The sequence below is a fragment of the Castanea sativa genome, chromosome 11 (genome assembly GCF_040712315.1).
Source record: "Castanea sativa cultivar Marrone di Chiusa Pesio chromosome 11, ASM4071231v1".
NCBI lineage: Eukaryota > Viridiplantae > Streptophyta > Magnoliopsida > Fagales > Fagaceae > Castanea > Castanea sativa.
This window is the reverse complement of record NC_134023.1, coordinates 60,858,643-60,880,473: the sequence shown is the minus strand read 5'-3', so window position 1 is coordinate 60,880,473 and position 21,831 is coordinate 60,858,643. Positions and strand designations below refer to the sequence as shown.

Sequence of the window (21,831 nt, the reverse complement as noted above, 5' to 3'; positions counted from 1 at the left end):
CATCGTATGTTGAAGTTTCTTGACCTTAAAATGGTGTTATACATTAATTTTTCCAAATTAAATAATAGTCATAATTTGAAAATACAAGCATGAAAATTTTGAATCTATTTACTACTCTATGTAGTATACCCTACTTTCATACAGGGGTGGTCCTACATCCTATACCCTAGCTCCTCTCATTCAAGGGTGGTCCTACTTGAGGGATCTTGAACATAAGATACCTATATATCCTAATGTGAGTGAGAAAGCATAATGCAAATATAGTGTTGGTGCACTTTTATTGTTTAAGGATTGTTTTCATTTAAACCGTTTTAAAATTTTTATTTTGACTTTCATGTTATTGGTTATTCCATTTCCGTTAGTAAAATACACATTCATAATACTTTTTTCTTTTTTTTTTTGCCTTACAACAAATAAACTCTTGCATTCCATAACATTTTAGAATTAGTATTGCATGAAATAATTAAACAAGAAGATCTAGAGCACTTTGACGGCGAGGTTACTTACTAATAAAAATGGACGGTAGAGACAATATGAAAGCAAAATAAATATAACCTGAAACTTTAAGGGTAAAAAACGTACTTTAATCAATAATTTCATAAATTATTATTTTTTAAATCACAATAAATAAATAAATAAATGCAAGCCTTCGAGCTGGATATTTTTGCCAATTTAGGGTTCTCTCTTCCCCCCTCCGTTTTTGGAATGATATGAGGAGAGATTTCCTCACACTTGTATGTGAACTTCGTATCCTGTTAGAAATATGAATAACCCAAGCTAGCTTTACGTCAATATGCCCATAAATATCCAGGCCTTACGTCTATATGACCTTAAATAGCTAGTACTGATATATATTCTGAATATATTTTTTCCAATTATTTCGTGACATATATAGCCCATATACTACTCCTACTGGTTAGGGTTTACCAACTTGTACAATATGAAGATTCCTTGCTTTAATTAAAACCATGATTTCTATATATATGATGATGATGATGATGATGATATTAGTTGTAAGGTCAGTTTTAATTGTTTTCATATTTCGTACAATATTTACCATAGTAAGATTCCATCTTTAATATGATGAAATTATACACTACATGTTTAGTAATATTTATTAGAAAAAAAAATTGGTCAACAAATAATCCAAGTTTTTATTTATTTTGTCTATATAAGTTCTTTATTTTTAATAGGTCATATTAATATATAGTTTCTTTTTTCTTTGGTCTTTGGAAGCCCATTAGCGTTATGCATAATACACTACATCAAAAAAAAAAAAAAAAAAAAAAAAAAAAAAAAAAAAAAAAAAAAAAAAAAAAAAAAAAAAACTTAATACAATGAAAAAGTTGTTGCAATAACAACTAATGTTGTTGTAATAAGATGTTATTGTAATGACAAAAAAGTCGATGCAAGCTGTTGTAATAAACTCTAAGACAATAGGTTTATGCAACACTAGATTTTTGTTGTAATAAATGTCACATATTGCAACGATTTACTTTGAAAATCTCATTGCAATAGGTTGATTTTTAAAAAAAAATTAAAAATAAATAAATCATCTTTTAAATAATAAAATTAAAAGGTCTTTCTGCTGCAAATATTGTGTTCACGCAATCGCCCTTTTGGGTCCAAATATGGGGGCTTCCCTTTAAGCTTATTGTAGAAGAAACAGGGAGGGACATTGGGAGCAGAATAGGCACCTATCTTGAAACTGATAGAAGATCATGGCAAACGGATCAAGCCAAATTTATGAGAGTCCGAGTTGCCCTACAACTCGATAAACCACTTCGCAGAGGTGGGTATGTTACAAACCTGGAAAAGGAAAGAATGTGGGTCACTTTCAAATATGAAAGACTCCCAATTATCTGTTATGGTTGCGGCAAGATCGGCCATGACGAGAGACATTATACAATGTCACCATGTGATCGAACAGCTGAACACCAATATGGTGACTGGATTCGGGCTAACGGATCTCACAAAGGGAGTTAAGGTAAAGGAAACTCCAATAAGTCAGATAGCTACCCTTCAAGGAATGAAAGTGAAAGATCAAGATCACCCCTGGGGAGGAACGGCATGGGGGATCCAACAGCTAACAGCAGTGGTGGAAATCAACAGTCAGGAGGGAATCAGGCACTGGAAAACGCTGACAGCGTAGGTGAGCTAGGTGTGGCTAAATTAACAGGGAGTCAGGTGGCGGGTCAGTCAACCAAATGGGACATCTCAGACGTTGGTAGTCTCGAAGTAAAGAAAGGTAATTTTCCATGCAACAGCTCTTTCACGACATTAGTAAAAGGAAAGAAAAAGTAAGCATGGACGAGATTTCAGTAGCGGGCCAACAAAAGCCCAAAGGAAGAGAAGAGCCTGAGGTAACGAGCCCAATAAAGCCCAATCTAAATGCAGAAGCAGAGAAGGTGGTGGGCTATCTTGACAACAACAACGGAAATGAAAGTAAGCCCAAAACTAAAGCATGGAAAAAATTAGCTAGAGAACAAGGCTCAAATAGTGATACAGATATGGCTAACCAAAGGAATGGGATTGGAAATAAACGTGCTAGTGGTATTGATGTTTTAGAAATTAAGGAAAAGAGAGTGACTAAGAAGACCCATGGTGAAGCTTTCCCTTCGGATGAGCAACAAACTAAGCAAATGGCGGTGGCTGCTGGACAGCACCGCCGAAAGCATTGATCGCCTTGTGCTAGAACTGCCGGGGACTTGGGACCCCCCAGTCAGTTGGTGCGCTGTGCGAGTTAGTGAGGCGTTGGGATCCTATGGTGGTCTTCTTAACGGAGACAAAGAAGAAAAATGCAGGTACGACAAAAGTTAGACTGAAAATTGGTTTTGAAAATGGGTTCTATGTGAAAAAGAAGGGCAAAGGTGGCGGCTTGGCAATGCTCTGGAGAAGGGAGGTGAACCTTGAGATTAAGACTTACTCAATGCATCACATTGATGCTGTGATAACCGGGGAATGGGCTGGCTTTAAATGGAGAATAACAGGTTTTTTATGGGCATGAAACCCACCGTCAAAAGGAATCATGTAACTTTCTTGACGCATTGAACCGCCAGTTCAAATTGCCTTGGTTGTGTCTTGGAGATTTTAACGAGATTCTCTCATCGAAGGAAAAAATGGGTGGTGCTCCAAGGTCTCAAAACCAAATGGAGAGATTTCGTGAAGTAGTTGATAGGTGTGGGTTTAAAGACATGGGATATTGCGGAGCGGATTTCACCTGGTGCAACCAATAGGAAGGAGTGGACAGGGTCTATTTGAGGCTTGATCATGCTTTCGCAACACTGGATTGGCTTGAGCATTTTTGTAATACCAAAGTTCACCACCTTATGGATACCACATCTGACCATTGCCCCCTTCTTCTAACTAAAGCTAGCTCCCTTAGGCGTACTAAAGAATGCAAGTTCCACTTTGAGGCATTGTGGATGACCAGAGCTGATTGCAAAGAAATCATTGAAGAAGCGTGGAGTAGTAGCTCCAACCTAGGTACTCCAAGTGGTCTTGCTGCAGGGCTTAAGCAATGTTTTTATGCTTTAAGTAGTTGGAGTTTGGGAGTCTTTGGGCATATACCAAAAAAGATTGAAGAAAAGAAGAAGAATCTACACAAGCTGACTGTCCAGGATAAGGAAGGGCAGAATGGAACTGAAATTAATAGATTGAAAAAGGAAATAAATGAATTACTTGATGGGGAAGAAGTGTGGTGGCAGCAGAGATCAAGGGTTCGATGGTTGGGGGAAGGTGACCGCAATACAAAATATTTTCACAACCGTGCGTCAGAGAGACGAAGGAAGAACACTATATTGGGGCTATGGAATGAGCATGGAATCTAGTGTGAAAGCAAAGAATGTGTTGCAGCCACGACTATCTCCTACTTTGAAGACATCTACACCATTACAAACCCAACCCGAATGGATGAAGTAGTAAGCCTCATTCCGGCCAAAGTTTCTGAAGAAATGAATGACAGCTTGATCCGACTTTACTGCAGAAGAGGTTCGAGTCGCTCTTCAACAAATGCACCCAACTCGAGCTCTTGGCCCCGACGGTATGTTAGCCATTTTTTATCAGAAATACTGGAATATTGTAGGTTGGGATGTTACTATTATGGTACTTAATGTGCTTAATTTGGATAACCCCATGACTGAATTAAACAAAACTAATATCACTCTTGTGCCGAAAGTAAAACAGCCTACCAAAATGAAGAAGTTCCAGCCCATTAGCCTTAGTAATGTTGCCTACAAGCTTATCTCCAAAGTTCTTACTAACCGTCTCAAGGTAGTTTTGCCACGGCTCATTTCAGAAAATCAGGGTACCTTCATACCTGAGAGGCTGATCACAGATAATATTCTAGTGGCTTTTGAACTAATGCACTACTTGGATCATAAGAAGGAAGGAAGAGATAGGTTTATGGTTGTTAAACTCGACATGAGCAAGGCTTATGATAGAGTGGAGTGGAAGTTTATTGAGGAAGTAGTGCGAAGATTGGGATTTCATGAGCGATGGATAGGGTGGATTATGAGATGCATCACCACGGTTTCATATTCCATCATTATCAACGAGGAAGCACATGGCAACATATTACCCTCTTGGAGGCTACGTCAGGGGGATCTGCTCTCTTCCTACCTCTTCCTATTATGCACAAAAGCCTTTTTAGCTCTGATTGAAGAAGCAAACAACAACAACACCCTTACTGGTATATCTATATGCAGAGGTAGTCCAAAAGTAACTCATTTGTTCTTCACCGATGATAGCCTACTCTTTTGTAAAGCAGAGGTTCAGGAATGCAACAAAATGGTGGAGATTCTTAAGCAGTATGAAGTAGCCTCAGGTCAGCAAGTGAACACGGATAAATCCTCTGTGTTCTTTAGCCACAACACAGCATCTTCTAGGAAAAAGGAATTGATGGACATCCTAGGACCTATGCAATATACAAGACATGGCAAGTATCTAGGTCTCCCATCTCTTATTGGAAAGTCCAAAAACCAAGTCTTTGCTGAAATTAAAGAAAAGGTGGGGAAAAAACTGTCGGGCTGGAAGGAAAAGATGCTTTCGATGGGGGGAAAAGAAATTCTTATCAAGGCAATAGCACAAGCGGTCCCCACCTATACTATGGGTTATTTTCTATTGCCTAAAGGTCTCTGTGAGGATTTGGAGGGGACGTTGAGGAATTTTTGGTGGGGTCAAAGAAACCAAGAAACCAAAATGGCTTGGATTGGCTAGAAAAAAATGTGCAAGGCTAAGAGGCAAAGGGGTATGGGTTTTCGCAATCTCCAAGCCTTCAATTTAGCTATGCTAGCAAAGCAAGGTTGGCGCCTTCTTACGAACCCAACTTCCTTGGTGGCTCTCATCTACAAAGCAAAATATCACCCCTATGGAGACATTTTAGGGGCGAAGCTTGGTAGCAACCCCTTGTACGCTTGGCGAAGCATACATAACAGCTTGGAGGTCATTCGGAGGGGTTCTAGGTGGAGATTTGGGAATGGGAAACTTATACACATTTGAGAGGACAAATGGCTCCCCACCCCAACCACATATAGAGTATGCAGCCCACCGAGACTCTTTGATGATTTTCCTATGGTTTCCTCCCTCATTGACGAGGACACAAGGCGTTGGAAAGCTGATATTGTCCATTCCATCTTCCTACCCTTCGAAGCCCAAACCATCCTTAATATTCCTTTCAACTTTAACTTACCTGAGGACTCCATTGGCTAGATTGGAAACAAACGTGGTGTTTTTTGTCAAGAGTGCGTATTATGTGGCTTTGGCACTATTGGATCCGACTGTGGAAGCTGAGAGCTCAAATGGAGACTATAAGACCCCCCTTTGGAAGAAGATGTGGCAATTGAAGCTACCTGCAAAAATCCGTGTTTTTGCCTAGAGGACCTGTGTGAATGGACTGCCTACTCAGCTAAACTTGGAAAACAGAGGGGTCAAAATTGAAGGTTTATGCCCATTATGTGAGAAGGGTCCAGAAAGCATCAAACATGCATTGGTTCATTGTAGGAAGGCTTGGGAGGTTTGGTGGAGTTGGCAGACCTGTCCAATAAATTTGGGAGATGGAAACTTGGATATCGCAGATATAGCTATGCGGATTATAGAAAAGGGGACAAATATGGATTTGGATATCTTCTTCATCACAGCTTGGTCAATCTGGTACAATAGAAACTAGGTGGTACATGAACAGCCTTACTTCACACCCTCTCAGGTCTGGGATTATGCCCATACGCTTCGGTGTGACTATAAAGGTGCAATAACAGCAACCCTTCTGAGGCAGCAGCCCCCTGGTGTTGGCTGGGCAGCCCCACCTCTAGACACGTTTAAGATAAATGTTGATGGAGCTACAACTAATGATGGTAGACGATCTAGTGTCGGGCTAGTGATTTGTGAATGTAGAGGTATTATGGTTGTTGCAAGAAGCGTTTTGTTGAATGCTTCCTATGATGTGGAGACTACTGAAGCTCTTGCAATTGAGGTAGGGATCCTATTGGCTAGTGAGTTAAAGCTCCCTCAAATTATTATCGAATCAGACTCCCTTATTGCTGTCCAAGTGGTGAACTCAGGATCATGCCATGGAACTATAGGCCTTATTATCCATGGTGGTCTTACCTTGCTTAATCTGTTTAGAAGTTAGAAAGTTATGCATCTGAAAAGGGACTACAACAAAGTGGCACATGAATTAGCACAGCTTGCTAGAAAGGCTGAGATGTCTCAGACTTGGATAGGGACCGAGCCCCCTTGGCTACCTAATCTGCTTATGTTTGATAGATCAAAGTGCTAGTGCTGGCTTCTTTTTTGCCTTGTTGTAATTCAATCTCAGATATTAATGGAAAGTTTGAGTTTCATTTCAAAAAAAAAATTAATAATACTTGTTGTATCTTATCTTTTTCCTTGTAGTGATAGATGTAACCAGCACTGTTTTAAAAACCAGACCGGACCGGCCGACCCGACCGGTTCAACCGAGAAAATTGGTGTAGTCCAGTCCGGTTAAAAGCCCCAAAACCGGTCAACAACCGGTAAAAAACGAGGGTTGAATCGAAAATTTTGAAAAAAACGGTTCGATGCCCGGTTCAGTTTTTAAAACCATGGTAACTAGTAAACCCCTCCTTGCCTTTCCACCTTCTTTTCCTCTCACATACCACAAGAAATTTTATTAATTAGCTGACAGTTGACACATATTTTCAAATCTATGTTATATGAAGTCATTAATTTGCACATTTTTGTCTTTTATTAACTTTCGTATCTCCCTTATTTCAAGTAAAACAAACAAACAGACATATATATTTCTTTTCATAATAATCTCATTAGAATCATGCCCTCATTAAATTAGTGTTCAAGAGATTTGCAAAAGGAAATTCCCTATTTAGAGAGAGATTATTCCTTTACCATGAGGCATGTGCAACTCTCTTATCTTGAATCTGACAAATTGACAAAGATGCCTACAAGGGAAAATGCTTATTACTTAAAAACTGAAGTAAATGTTGAGAATTACTACTAGCTGACAAAGACAGTAATGGAATGACAATAATTACTGACGAATTTTTTTTATCTTTTTTGTGGGTTCTAATTAGTTCAATTAGTAAAATCTCTTATATTATCGAACAAATAAATAACTCGTGTTTAAATCTTATCTACACCAAACACCAATTAGTATCTTGGTTTAATAATAAAAAGTAATCATTATGGATAATACGTCATTTGTTCAAATCTTATCGTATCTAATGGGAAAAAAAAATCCTTTTGGTCTCTCTTAAATATTTAGCGTGTGTTTGGATTGGGCGTCCAGCGTCCAGCGCCTGCGTCCAGCGTCCAGCTTCAGTTTTTTTTTTTTTTTTTTTTCCTTCCCAGCCGTAGTTATTGACTTTTCTTCCGTGAACAGTGCATTCGTGCACTGTTCACGGACCCACAAATTTTACTTTTCAGCCACTTTTTCATTAAAAATGGGTCACACGGTACTATTCACACATTTTAAAATTATTTTGGTACAGTGTTTTCAGTTTTCAGTTTTCAATTTTCAACAATAAGCTCTATCCAAACGGACCCTTAATATAGGTTTTCTCTGGAAGTAGTAAGGTCGAGAATTACAACTCTAGTCAATATCTATTTATTGGATATGAATTTTGAAAAATTTATCATTAGATTTTTTTTTTTTCTTAAGTCCCTCATGCTTGCAAAAGTTTTAGAAAATAAAAAATTAATAACTATGTCATTAATCAAATACTTAAATTTCAAATTTTTGTAGTCTAAAATTATGTATAAATAATAAGTTTATAGATCAAATAGTAAATAACATCCAGTTGACATGAAATTTGACATGCTTGTTAAAAATATAAATAACATACAATTCAACAATTAAATTTTCAAAATATATAGTCATATTATTTTTTTTCAATGAGAGTTATAGCTATTGATTATAACCAAATTTTGCTGTAAAAAGAAAGTGCTAATTTTTTTTTTTTTTTGGGTAAGTAATTGAAAATCCTTCCAGACATTGATAACTGTGGCCTAAGGGCCCTCTTAAGTATGCACCTTCTTTTTGATCTCTTCCAATTGTTCACAAAATGAGTTTCTTTGACATGTATCACATCATCTCACACTTATTATGTCAACACCATATATGATATATCCAACACAATTTGATTGCAAACATACTAAAATAATGAGCCCACACATGCATGCATGCTAGTTAAAGTTAATGTGGAGAATTCAGGTTGCTAAAATATGCAAGAAAAAGTACTATTACCAGAAGGACCGAAGCCTGAAAGAAGTACAAGGATATATGGTACTCCTCCTCCTCCTCCTCTACCACTACCAGTAGAGATGCATAAGTTGAATGTGGCCATGGGGCTGATTTTCATGAGATTGATATAGAGTAAAGGTCATTGTTAGAGATTAGAGGGGAGGTTTGATCGCAGTAAATAAGAATAAATTGTAAGGGAGACAGTGGCAATGGCTGAAGCTTATTCCTTTGAAAAGATAGTGGAGAACGGAGATCCAGGATGTTACAATGGAAAGCTTGCAATTGCAAAAGCTTGGTAATCATATAAACTCTATATCTCTTTCCTTTAAAAAAAAAATCGAATTTGTAAAGTGTAAACAATTTGATTGGACTTGGATGATCTTTTTTGTTGTTGTACATTGAGAATTGACTTTGATTGGACTTAGATGATCCTTTCAAATTTGATCCTGTATAAATCAAATGTCACATTGCAAATTGCATCTTTTGGGTTTCGGAGTTTGGACCTTTAACAAATATTTAAATTTTAATAAGGTAAAATATACAACTATACAGTTTGCTCAGGATGTTGAGGCCCTGCAACATCATGATAAGACACTTTCTTTTCTATATTTGGATTGATATTTCACATCGTTTATAATTTGAGATTTAATCATTTGTCTTATAGATGGTGATGTTTTTGCTAAGGGAGAGGATATGGGTGATGTTTTATTTAGTGAAAATTAATCTCTCTCCTTACAAATTAAAAAAGAAAAAGAAGTAAGCCTTTTGAGCACATCCTCCCTATGAAAATATATGTGATACTAATTATATATATTGCCTCTATAGATCAAGAGATTAATACATCTAATCAACTATATGGTAAACTTGTGAATCCTCCTCGTAAACCCCCCCCCCCCTCGCCTCCCTCTCTCTCTCTCAGACCTAAACCACAAGGTAAAATGTAGCAATGGCGACAGTTCCCGGGCAGTTGATATGGGAGATGGTGAAGAAGAACTACTTCCTCGTCAAGGAGTTCGAACGTGATAATGCTAGCGTCCAGTTCAGCAAAGAGCCCAACAACCTCTTCAACCTCAACTCCTACAAGTACTCCGGTTTGGCGAACCAAAAGACGGTGATGATTCAGCCAAGTGGCAAAGATCTATTGGTGGTATTGGGCACGACCAAGACAAAGAAGCAAAACAAGCCGGTGGCTCTACTTCACAAGTCGGTCATGAGGAAGGAGTTTCCTCGTATGGCTAAGGCCATTGCCAATCAGGGCTCTTATCAACCAAGTGATGCAAGTGCGGATGATGTATTGCTTCCGTGAAACTAATAAGTGTGTTGATGCGCTAGCTTGTAGAGGCCCGATCATCCAGCAAGACTTTGTAATTAATGATAGTTCGCATGTGGACATTGTTATATATGCTTTTGTTTTATGACCAAATTGGCGTGTACTATGAGAGGATTCGTCCTCAAATAGTTGTGTCTCTTGGGTAGTTCTTAATATACTTTCATTTTTACCAACAAAAAAAAAAAAACTTGTGAATCCTCTCCAATCCTTTAACATCTAGAATTTTCGGAAGATGCCACTTTTTCTCTTAATTTAATGTTAACTAGTCTATAACCCGTGCATATGCATGATAAAATTAAAAAAATTACAATTACAGACATATATGGATTCAAATTATACTCTCTCTCACTCTTTTACTTTTTTATTTTTTTATTTTAATTTCTTTTAGATATACACATGAGTTTATTCTTTCATTTTTTTAATTTGGTTTTTTATGATTTATTTATATTGGACTCTTCGTCTTTTGCACCTCATTAACTTACCTAGAACAAAAATTAAAAAAAACTTAAATAGGACACGTGACATAAAATTAGATAACAATTAGAATCAAATTTAGAACCTAATTGGATTTTTTCTCAGTTTTGCCTATATATATATATATATATATATATATATATATATATTAGACTACCGCATCATACTATTCCCTTTTTTTTAAACACCTTTGTTTTCTTTTCTCTTTCAATTTTTTCTAACGTTCCTATTTTTTACTCTCCTTCTACCATTAATACCACTAATATTCGGAAAAATGATCTTTTATTTCTATTGTATACAGTGAACCTCTCACAACATGTGAGCCATATATATCAATGGTGGGAAGAAAAATGAATGAAAAAATAAATAGTAGGAATCATTTGAAGGTAAAAGCAAAAGTATCACTGGATCAACAAGAGTGAAATACATAACAAAAAAGACCAATGCTAGAGACATACAAAACTTTACAGCTTGTAAAGATGACAATTTTATGAGAGAGAGAGAGAGAGAGAGAGAGAGAGAGAGAGAGAGAGAGAGAGAGAGAGCAAGTGACTTTTTTTTAAAAGTTGTTACAATGGAGGCAACATTGAAACCTTGATCCGCTACCATAAGGGAAAGATCAAACAAATATTATGAAGTTACAAGACTCTTGATGAAAAAACAAATGATATTTTGTGAACTACATTACTTCACATTATAAAATAATTGACCATAATAAGCCATTGGTAAAGTCACTTCTTGTAAAATAAAAAATATCTGGTAAAATGTACCCATTATGAAACGAACACCATAAATTAAATCTTATGACCACCACGCCATAATGATTGCTTTTTATACGTCTTGTAAAATAAACAACATCTAGTAAAGCGTACTCATTATGAAATGAACGCCATAAATTAAATCTTATAACCTCCATCCCATAACGATTGCTTTTTATAATCAAGCCAAGACATTAATTAATTTTTTTTTATAGACATATTCGAATCCTAAATTTCTTATTCAACAAAAGACTTTACTAGCTAAGCTAATCGAAACTCAACACCTAAATACAATGAATAATCCATATTAATTTAACCATGATGCGTTCCATGGAGGGCTTTGGTTAGAAGTTTTGCTTTGAACATTGTCATAACACTCTTATTTTTATTGGATGGTGTTTATTACATAATCTATTATATACACTTCAAGTTATGATTTCTGTGCATTTTAAAAGTGTGTGTATAGTAATGTGTGTGAAATCCACAACATGCCAATTGTCCTATTGTGCATTGGAGCTATGGTCAAGGGCGGCTCTGCATTGAAGGTAGGATGGTCATAGGACTACCCTGACTTGGAAAATAATTATTATATATAAATTTAAAAATTTTATGATTTTTTTATCCTTAAAAAATATTTGTGACCATCCTAAATTATTTTAGGCCCAACATAATTAAACTTTAGACAAAGTTTGATAACAAACTTATTTGTAAACTAAGACTACAACTCCATTCAATATTTTCTTTTCTTTTTTATTGAATGTGAATTTTGACAAATCTATCACTGGATCAAATTTTCTTCTTATGTGTGCATTTGGAATGCAAGTTGAACATGCATTTCTGTGTTTTGCTAAAAAATGGTGGGTCCCACAACACTGTTCACGAACCCACAAAAATCATCTAAACACAGATTTCAATATAAATTTGGGCTCCACAGAACTATTAACACATTTAAAAATTATTTTACTACAGTGTTTTCAGCAATATGTTTTCAGTTTTCAGCAAATAAGCGGTATCCAAACACACCCTATATCCTTCACATACTTGCAAAATTTCAAGAAGTTCAAAGATCAATAATTACTTCATTGATCAAATTTTTAAATTTCGAGTTTTTGTAGTCTAAAAGTATAATAAAAAATAAGTTTATAAATCGAATAGCAGATAGCATCTGAATGACATAAAATTTGATGTGTGCTTTAAGAATATAAGGAAAATAAAATTGTGGTCTGAATAAAAAATTTACCACTAGACGTTGAATCTGTTTTCTCCAGGTTGATTTGAATAATCTCCTTTAACAATATGCTTGAAACTGCTTCTTAAAAAAACATGCAATTTAATTGTTAGATTTTAAAAAATATAGTCATGTTAATTTATTTAGTGGGGGTTCTAGCCTTAGGCTACAACTAAGTTTGTCCTTAAACATTGGTCCCCTTAACAACCCTTACAAAACAAAAAGAAAATGCTAAAGAAAAATTTTATTGAATTAAAGTTTCGAAAGAGATGTAGTTTACAGCATTGATAATGAGACTATCATATAAAGATTTTAAATTAAGAAAACTTGTAGAAGAAAATTGTAAGACTTATTTATTTGGGTGTGTTTTATTTATTTATTTATTGTCAATATATGAAATTATCTTTTTATTAGATTTTGTATAATTTAAGGTAGCGTTTGGTACGGAGGAATCCCCATTATCCCCTATATTCAGATTCCTTGGAATGTGATGTCTTGCAATCTGGATGTCTTGGATGTAACTATTCCTATGTTTGGTTTATTTAAAGGAATCTTAAAGGAATTATTTATTTTTCTCATACTTTCCTTAAATTTATAAACTCAATATCAATTTTTTAAATCTTCCTATAAATAAATAATAACAAACAAAATATAAACCATAAATTAAATTCATTAAAACTATAGTTTAACATTTCAAAATGACATGTATAATATAAAAATAACTATTTAAATTTTTATTCTTTATGAAAATCACAACATCATATTTTGTTAATAAAAATAAAAATTTTATATTATTTTAGCAAATAACCAATCCCAAATAGGAGATATAAATATTGCATTTTATTTTAGCATTTATATTGTTGTGGCGGGGAGAGATAAAAATAAGGGAATAGACATTGATGATTTGTTTTATGTTTTATCTCAATTTTTTTTTGATAAGTATGTTTTATCTCCATTTGGTTAAATGATAAGCGAAAAATGGTAAAATTGTCAATTTATAACAAATGTCATTTTTTTTAAGTTTGGAAATCTCAATACCCACATGTTTCAAAAGAAATTTACATTCCTAAAAGAAAGGGTTAAGAGGGAATCCAGATACTCTTAGCATTCGATTCCCTTATATGATTTGCAACCAAATATAGAAATCTTTCAACATTTTCAAGAATCTTAAAATATTATCTTGTATCAAATGCCACTTAAGTTTCTTAATAACCACTTGAAAAAATTTATAGAACCGCCACTTGCCCATGGTATTGGTAGATTTGACCGTTATTTTTAGTCTTTTCTATTATTTTATTTTTAAGAGTTTGATGACGCAAAATATCCAAAAAGATATTTAAAAACAAAAACAATAAACCCAAAAGATAAAGCAAAAAAATATAATAGATAAGAAGTAGTACTATATCTCACAACAAATCATGCAGATAAATTGCTATTAATTTTAATTTAAATTCTCAATTTAAATTATTCTTTTATCCACTCATACGTTGTAACAACCAATAAAAACTTGGCAGTGACTGTATTGTAAAAGTACTAGTAAAAGTACTATGAACTTATTATTTGACAAGGAGAAGATAAGTACACAAAGTAAATAGCACAGTAGTATACCACTCATGCATGCCTCTAGATTTGGTTAGTTTGGTGAGCGCCACTTCGCGGTAACCAATGTACCAGAAATTCGCAGAAACAAACCAACCCACAGTATTTACACTTTTACTAGAAGACTAGAAAAGTTCCAGGTTCCGTTTTTGATTCGACTATCAGTTACAAAATTTTAAAGAAAAAGTCCAACCCCACTGCCAGCTCATCATCCAAATACAACCAATCAAAACGCAACCCCAATCCCCAATCACGTGCCCCCAATCCACAAAACTCTAAATAAACGGTGATTAAACCGCGGGCCCACAAAACCCAAAACGAAACCCAACCGCACCAGAACAAAACCCTCCTACACTATAAATACTCTTTTTTTTTCATCGTCTTCTTTAGAAAAACTTTCAAAGAAAAGCAGAGCGGCTCTGATAAAAGAGTTCAATTCCAATTTCCAAAAGACTCAAAAAGATGAACGACAACGACGACGAAAACGACAAGTCGTTTCCGGACCACAAGCTCTGCGGCTATTTATGCACGGTTCTCACGGTGAATTCTCCGCCGTCGGCTGAAACGCTGCGTTTCAAGACTCGCTGTGAAATCTTCGGCGACGGCTTGTACGTCGGGTTCAGGTCCCCGAACGGCGTCGTACTCTCCGTGCTCGATTCGGCGCCGGAAGTAGAGCAATGCGAGTCGAAAAACGGCGGCGTTTCTTCGAGCGGCAACAAGAAGAAGAGGAAGAAGAAGAGAGTGAGGAAGATAGGCCAAGTCCACGGCAGCATAAGCGTGGTGCACCAGCTTCAGGCGCTTGTTTCTCAGAAGTGCGTGAAGATCGACGCGCGCGTGGTTTGCGTTTTCGATTCCGAGTCGGAGTCGAGGGCGGTGGTGCTCGTCGACGTGTATCTGCCGATCGCCGTGTGGAGCGGCTGGCAGTTCCCCCGGTCCGGCGCGATCGCCGCCGCGCTTTTTCGGCACTTGAGGTAAGCAATTCTTTGGTTAATTTGGTTGGTTTTTGTGATGATGATGATGATGATGATTTTGCGAAATTTGATTGTTATATGTTATCGGTTTTTCGAGTAATTAGATTCGAGTTTAGGGTTTATATGGTATGGTTTATTTGTCCACATTGTAATTTTGTGTGGATTTAGTTTTTGATAAAATTTCGATAACATAGTACAGTAACAATTTTCTGCAGCTGTGACTGGGACGAGAGAAATTCGATGCTTGCGAGTAAACAGCGTTGTATAGAAGCTCAAGGGGTTGATAAGAGCGTTTGGAATCTTTCTGATTGTCATGTTCTTGGATGCAAGTTGCATTACAATGTCACAGATTCTTCAAAGAGAAGGCTATTTGAACTCCATGAAATTTTTAAGAGCATACCCAGCTTGACGAAGAGGGAACAGTTAGATTCTTCAAGAGTAATGCCTGTGGATGGCATTTATAGATCTGGCATTTGGGATTTATCGGATGACATTTTGATTAATATACTAGCTACGCTTGGTCCAACGGACCTTGTGAAGGCTGCTGCAACGTGTCGGCATCTGAAATCCTTGGCCGCGTCGATCATGCCATGTATGAAACTAAAGCTTTTTTCTCATCAGCAGGCAGCAGTTGAGTGGATGTTGCAGCGCGAGCGCAATGCTGAAATTTTGCCACATCCTTTATACATGGCTTTCTCAGCAGAAGATGGGTTTAGTTTCTATGTAAATATTGTTTCTGGTGAAATAGTCACAGGAATAGGTCCTAGTATCAAAGATTTTCGTGGGGGTATGTTCTGTGATGAACCTGGCTTAGGCAAGACCATAACTGCTCTTTCCCTTATTCTGAAGACACAGGGAACATGGGCAGATGCTCCAGAAGGGGTGCCAATAACCTGGGGTATGCATAATGGTGACCAGAGATGTGGCTATTATGAGCTTAGTGGTGATAATGCCATTGGTGGGATCAAGTTCTTGGGAAAAAGGGATGTAGGTCAGAATGCTCGAAGAGGCATGGAGGACTTGACCCGCTCCTCACCTAAAAGAGCCAGGTTAATGGGTTTTGATGATCAGATTGCATTTGATGATTCATTTTCTAGTAGAGGAAATAAATCACCTATATCTGCATCCTCCATTTCAGCAATGTCTGTGGTTCAGTGCTCTAGGGACTTGAGCTTCATCAAGAAAAACCTTTGTTCCGAATATGAAGGAGCGGCTGGTTTTTCTAAAGAAAAGAAGGTTGGGGGAAATTCAAGTAGAAGTAAGCGTGCCTCTATTTGTCCAAGACGTTTATCTCAGGAAAAGCAAGTTGAAGTTTCATATGGAGAATCAAACTGTTGCAAGAGGACTGGCAAGGCTGTTGCAGATTATCTCGAGTATAATGACACCTGGGTTCAATGTGATTCTTGTCGCAAGTGGCGAAAGCTTATAGAAACTAGGGCTGCTGATGTTGCTGCAGTATGGTTTTGTAGTATGAATACTGATCCTTTATATCAGAGCTGTAGTGTTCCTGAAGAATCTTGGGATAATTGCAGCCCAATAAGATATTTACCAGGATTCTACACCAAAGGAACTTCTGCGGGTGAGGAACGAAATGTTTCATTTTTCACCAGTGTGCTTAGGGAGCACTATCCATTGATTAATTCCGAAACAAAGAAAGCTTTAACTTGGTTGGCTAAACTTACTCCAGAGAAACTCTCACACATGGAATCAATTGGCTTACGAAGTCCTTACTTAGGCACTTGTGTTATGCCTGTTAGGAATGCCCATGGCTTTGATAAGATATTCAGTGCATTTGGTCTCATGAAGAGAGAAGAAAAGGGTATTTGTAAGTGGTATTATCCACGAGATCTTGACAACTTGGCCTTTGATGTGGCTGCTCTCAATATATCTCTCGGTGAGCCACTGGATTCTGTCAGGTTATATTTGTCCAGAGCAACCCTAATTGTTGTTCCATCAAATCTAGTTGACCATTGGAAAACTCAAATCGAAAAGCATGTCAGTCCTGGTCAGTTACGTGTGTACGTTTGGACTGATCATAGAAAGCCTCCTGCTCACAGTCTGGCATGGGATTATGATATTGTCATAACAACCGTTAGTCGTTTAAGTGCAGAGTGGAGCCCCCGAAAGAAGAGTGTGCTAATGCAAGTGCATTGGCTTAGAGTCATGTTAGATGAGGGACACACCCTTGGCTCAAGTGTTAGCTTGACAAACAAATTGCAAATGGCTATTTCATTGGTGGCTTCGAATCGGTGGATATTAACAGGAACCCCAACTCCTAACACTCCCAACAGTCAACTATCACATCTTCAACCATTGCTTAAGTTTCTTCATGAGGAAGCTTTTGGACAGAATCAAATGTCTTGGGAAGCTGGTATTCTTAGGCCATTTGAAGCAGAGATGGAGGAAGGACGGTTACGTTTGTTGCAGTTACTTCAGAAGTGCATGATCAGCGCAAGGAAGATGGATTTGCAAAATATTCCACCCTGCATTAAGAAAGTTATGTTTCTTGATTTTACTGAGGAACATGCAAGAAGTTACAATGAATTAGTAGTTACAGTGCGGCGCAATATACTAATGGCTGACTGGAATGATCCTTCTCATGTTGAGAGTCTACTGAATCCAAAGCAGTGGAAGTCTCGAAGTGCAACTGTCAGAAATGTCAGGCTGTCTTGCTGTGTGGCTGGACATATTAAAGTTACAGAAGCTGGTGAAGATATTCAAGAAACAATGGATGTTTTAGTTGAAAAGGGTCTGGATCATACTGCGGATGAGTATACTTATATAAAAAATTACCTCCTCTATGGTGGGTATTGTGTCAGGTAATATTTGGTATTTGAGGCTTCGTGTGGATTTTTTGTTTTCTGTTTTTGAATTTTTTTTATCACATTTTAATCACTGATTACATATTTTTCTTTCTATGTTAGATGTAACGAGTGGTGCCGTTTACCTGTCATTACACCATGTAGGCATCTTTTGTGCCTTGATTGTGTTGCTTTGGACAGTGAAAAGTGTACTTATCCTGGATGTGGTAACTTATATGATATGGAGTCTCCTGATGTACTAACCCGGCCAGAAAATCCTAACCCAAAGTGGCCTGTGCCCAAAGATCTTATTGAGTTACAACCATCATACAAACAGGCAGGCTTAGCTATGAGAAAAAGTTGAATTTTGTCTAATTTCTATTTCTTTTTTGGTAAACAAAATGTTTATCTATATATACAATTTTATACTTATACAGGATAACTGGGATCCTGATTGGCAATCAACATCTAGCAGTAAAGTTACTTACCTTGTACAGAGGTTGAAAGCTTTGCTTGAAGCTAATAGAGAGGTTGATCACTGCATGGGAGAAGGCAAAATTGTGAAGTGTGTGGATGAGCTAGTTTATCCCTCTCAGTTGAGTGATGCAAGGGTCTTGTCCTTGGATGATTGCGCTAGAGCGAGCAGTGAGACTCAGAAATTTTCCCCAGAAAAAGTTTTAATCTTCTCTCAATTTCTTGAGCACATACATGTCATTGAACAACAGGTAGTTGTTGTATAACATAGGCTGAGCATGACTCTGTGTGGTTCTACAGATACAATTAATGGTTGAATGTTGATGTATTCCATTTCTGTGGCAGTTAACTATTGCAGGTATCAAATTTGCTGGGATGTATAGTCCAATGCATTCTAGCAACAAGGTATATCCTTTTCTTTCCCCATATTGTCTAAATTTATTACATGTTCTTGTATTGACACACTTTTACTGGTTCAGATGAAGTCACTGGCCATGTTCCAGAATGATGAAAGTTGTATGGCACTTTTGATGGATGGAAGTGCTGCGTTGGGGCTCGATTTGAGCTTTGTAACGCATGTATTCCTAATGGAACCAATTTGGGACAAAAGGTAATACCTTATTTTGGTACTGTATGGAGATTTAGGGGAAAAAATCATTTTGATTTCCAAGACTTAAGAAAGATCATCCTATTCCAGATTCTTTTTATTTTAAAAATAAGATTTTATTAATTATTTAAATAATAAAGTGAAGTGTGGTTTTAATTCTACCAATCTTCTGGTGAAAGTTAAACTGTATATGCAATGGAAACATTATTATTTCCAAGTTATCCAACCATGACCACCATCTCAGCTTATGCTTGAATCATTACGCCTCTGCTACCACATTGGCAGCACCATGACTTTCTATTGTTGCTGCATGCATGTGCAATGAAGCCCATTGTGTCATTCTTATGAGATAACTACTGGTACTACCATTATAGCTGCCATGCTACTGCAACCACTGCTTCAACTGATGCTGAAACCAATTCTGTTGGAGCTATTGCTGCAACCTTGGCCATAATTCCTTGGTTTTGCTATAACATCGGTACATTATTGCCACCATTTAGTTAAAAGCACGACCTCCTAGGATCTTCAGTTAAAATGCTTCCTAATGTTTTGCTTCGAATCTCTTATAACCTGAAATTTGTTGTATTATTTAGTAAGAAAAGATTAGTTATGGTGTTATTATAATCAATTTTGCTATTAGCATATTATAGGTAATTCACTCTGATTAAATGAGTTACATATACTCCACAATGAATTCCAAACTACCTAAGATGCCACTGTTCTTTGTCAAAATTTTGCTAACCTTTTCACTTGTAAAATTATATATATATTTGCTGACCTTATCAGGTTCAATATTTAAGCTTATGTTTGGTTCACAATTATGCTTTAAAAAATTATCCATGTTATTAACTTTGTACATTATCTAGTGTTCTTTTGAACATAATGATCAACCTGTCTCTCTTTGCCAAAGATAATGACTTGTTCTATTGGTTTAGTATGGAGGAACAAGTTATAAGTCGTGCTCATCGGATGGGTGCTACTCGGCCTATTCATGTGGAAACTTTAGCAATGCGTGGTACAATTGAAGAGCAAATGGTGCATTTCTTACAGGTAAACCAATCTTTGACTGTAAGTTGACTGTTAAAGAGTATCTGTGCATCAGTCATGATATGTAGATCTTAAATGGGCAGTGTTTTGTTGCACACCTGTGTGTCCATACAGACTGATGTGCAACAAGTTTTTCCCATATTAAATAATCCAGATCCATGACAAACGTATTCTTCTCTTCCATATGCATTATTAGACACTCCTTATGTCATAATCGTGCCAATTTGACCTTAACCTGGCAAAAAAAAGGTTATGCTCTGTTTAGTAAGAAGAAGAGTCAAGTCAAAGATCATGTAAAGCAGTCAGAGTCACAGATGACCAGGATTTTCTTTTTGAAATCTAGGATTGAAATTGGTCTCTTTCATTATTGGGTGTTTTTGGCAAATCTGATTTTACTTGCCCGTTTCTTTATGTTGGAAGCTTATAGGTTTCTATAGGTTAAAAATCAGTTTTGTTTGCTTTATGATGATTTACATCTTTGTACCACATGGATCTGTGATTTAATTTTTTTAGAAACATAACTGCCAATGAACTACAGCTTACAGCTCAGCTGGCAGTTCCTTATCTCATAATAACAGGATGGAGGGTGAGGTTGGGGGTGTTCTAGATCCACACAGTGTGCGTGTGTAGCTTAACTAATACCTTGGTCTTCTGTTTATTTGATCCTTTATTCTTTTTCCTTACTTTTTTTTCCCCTCAAAATATCCATCGTGGTCCTTCAGGATGCCGATGACCGTAGAAGATTCTTGAAGGAAGAGTACGGAAAACCTGATCGTGAAGGGCCAAGAACTCATCGTACATTACATGATTTTGCTGAGAGCAACTATCTCTCTCAGCTTGGTTTTGTGCGCACTAATCCAAAGACTTAAAAGGTTTATGAAACATTTTTTACCATTTTAATTGTACTGACTTATCTGCTTATTCTGTACAGAGATGGCTCAAATATTCTAGGACATACTAATGAAATCATTCATTCTTTGCACAATTATTTCAAATTATAAGCTAATACAAGAAATTGTTGAGTAATCCCCCCCCCCCCTTTTTTTTTTAAATTAAAGTGCAGTTGCTTTCTAATTTTAAACCCCAGTTTCTTCAAAACTGCTTGCTTTGGTGCCCTAATGCTAAGATCTTCGTGGGTTTATAGCATCATGTACGTAGCCCAACTTTCCCTTTTATTGTTATGTACTAGATCTAAGGGCTAACCAATTGAAATAAAGAATAAAGTATTTTGGCATCATGAAGTATTGAGGACAACCTGGGCCCTTGAATTAGCACCATTTGTGAAGCTCAAAGCTTAAGCTATTTAGGAATAACTTATTTAGCTAAAGTTGAAACTTTTTACTGAAAGTATTGTAGATAAAGTTAAAAGCCAACTGAATAGTAGCAAAAAAAAGCTAAAACAAAAAACTGTCCTTTTTTAGCCACTGTCAAACGCAATCTTGGATTCTCTTTTGATTTTAGGCCTTATGAAGGCCTTTCTATAGTAGGAATCCTTATACAACTATGATCCAAGCACGAGCATCTCTAATTGGTTGGCCATACTCTGCCGTTTGTTTTGACAGACTGTTTAAATGACAAATAAAATGCCTTTAGGCAAATTAATAAGTACCATGTTGAAGGGTGTATCAGTACTCTCTTGTATGAAACAATATAGGTACTGATCTATTTTAAAATTTTTATATATTTTCTCAAATTTAGTATACACATACTTTAATATGAGATTAAATTCTAGAATGCTTGCTCCTGTGAAATTAGTTTTTTTCATTATTAATTTGGATTAAACTCATGGGCGGCACAATATATAATTC

The 21,831-nt window shown here is 36.5% G+C and overlaps 2 protein-coding genes across 2 annotated transcripts; both read left to right on the top strand.

The window, feature by feature from the left end:
* Positions 1–9,680: 9,680 nt before the first annotated feature.
* Positions 9,681–10,040, top strand: LOC142616861 (large ribosomal subunit protein eL28y-like). Its single transcript, XM_075789619.1, has one exon. It carries the CDS (start codon positions 9,681–9,683, stop codon positions 10,038–10,040), a length of 360 nt encoding a protein of 119 aa, XP_075645734.1.
* Positions 10,041–14,517: 4,477 nt separating this feature from the next.
* Positions 14,518–21,008, top strand: LOC142615808 (F-box protein At3g54460). Its single transcript, XM_075788651.1, has 8 exons — positions 14,518–15,094; positions 15,310–17,913; positions 18,019–18,232; positions 18,333–18,620; positions 18,715–18,774; positions 18,849–18,979; positions 19,912–20,026; positions 20,746–21,008. Exons 1-8 carry the CDS (start codon positions 14,586–14,588, stop codon positions 20,890–20,892), a joined length of 4,068 nt encoding a protein of 1,355 aa, XP_075644766.1. The 5' UTR covers positions 14,518–14,585; the 3' UTR covers positions 20,893–21,008.
* Positions 21,009–21,831: the final 823 nt, after the last annotated feature.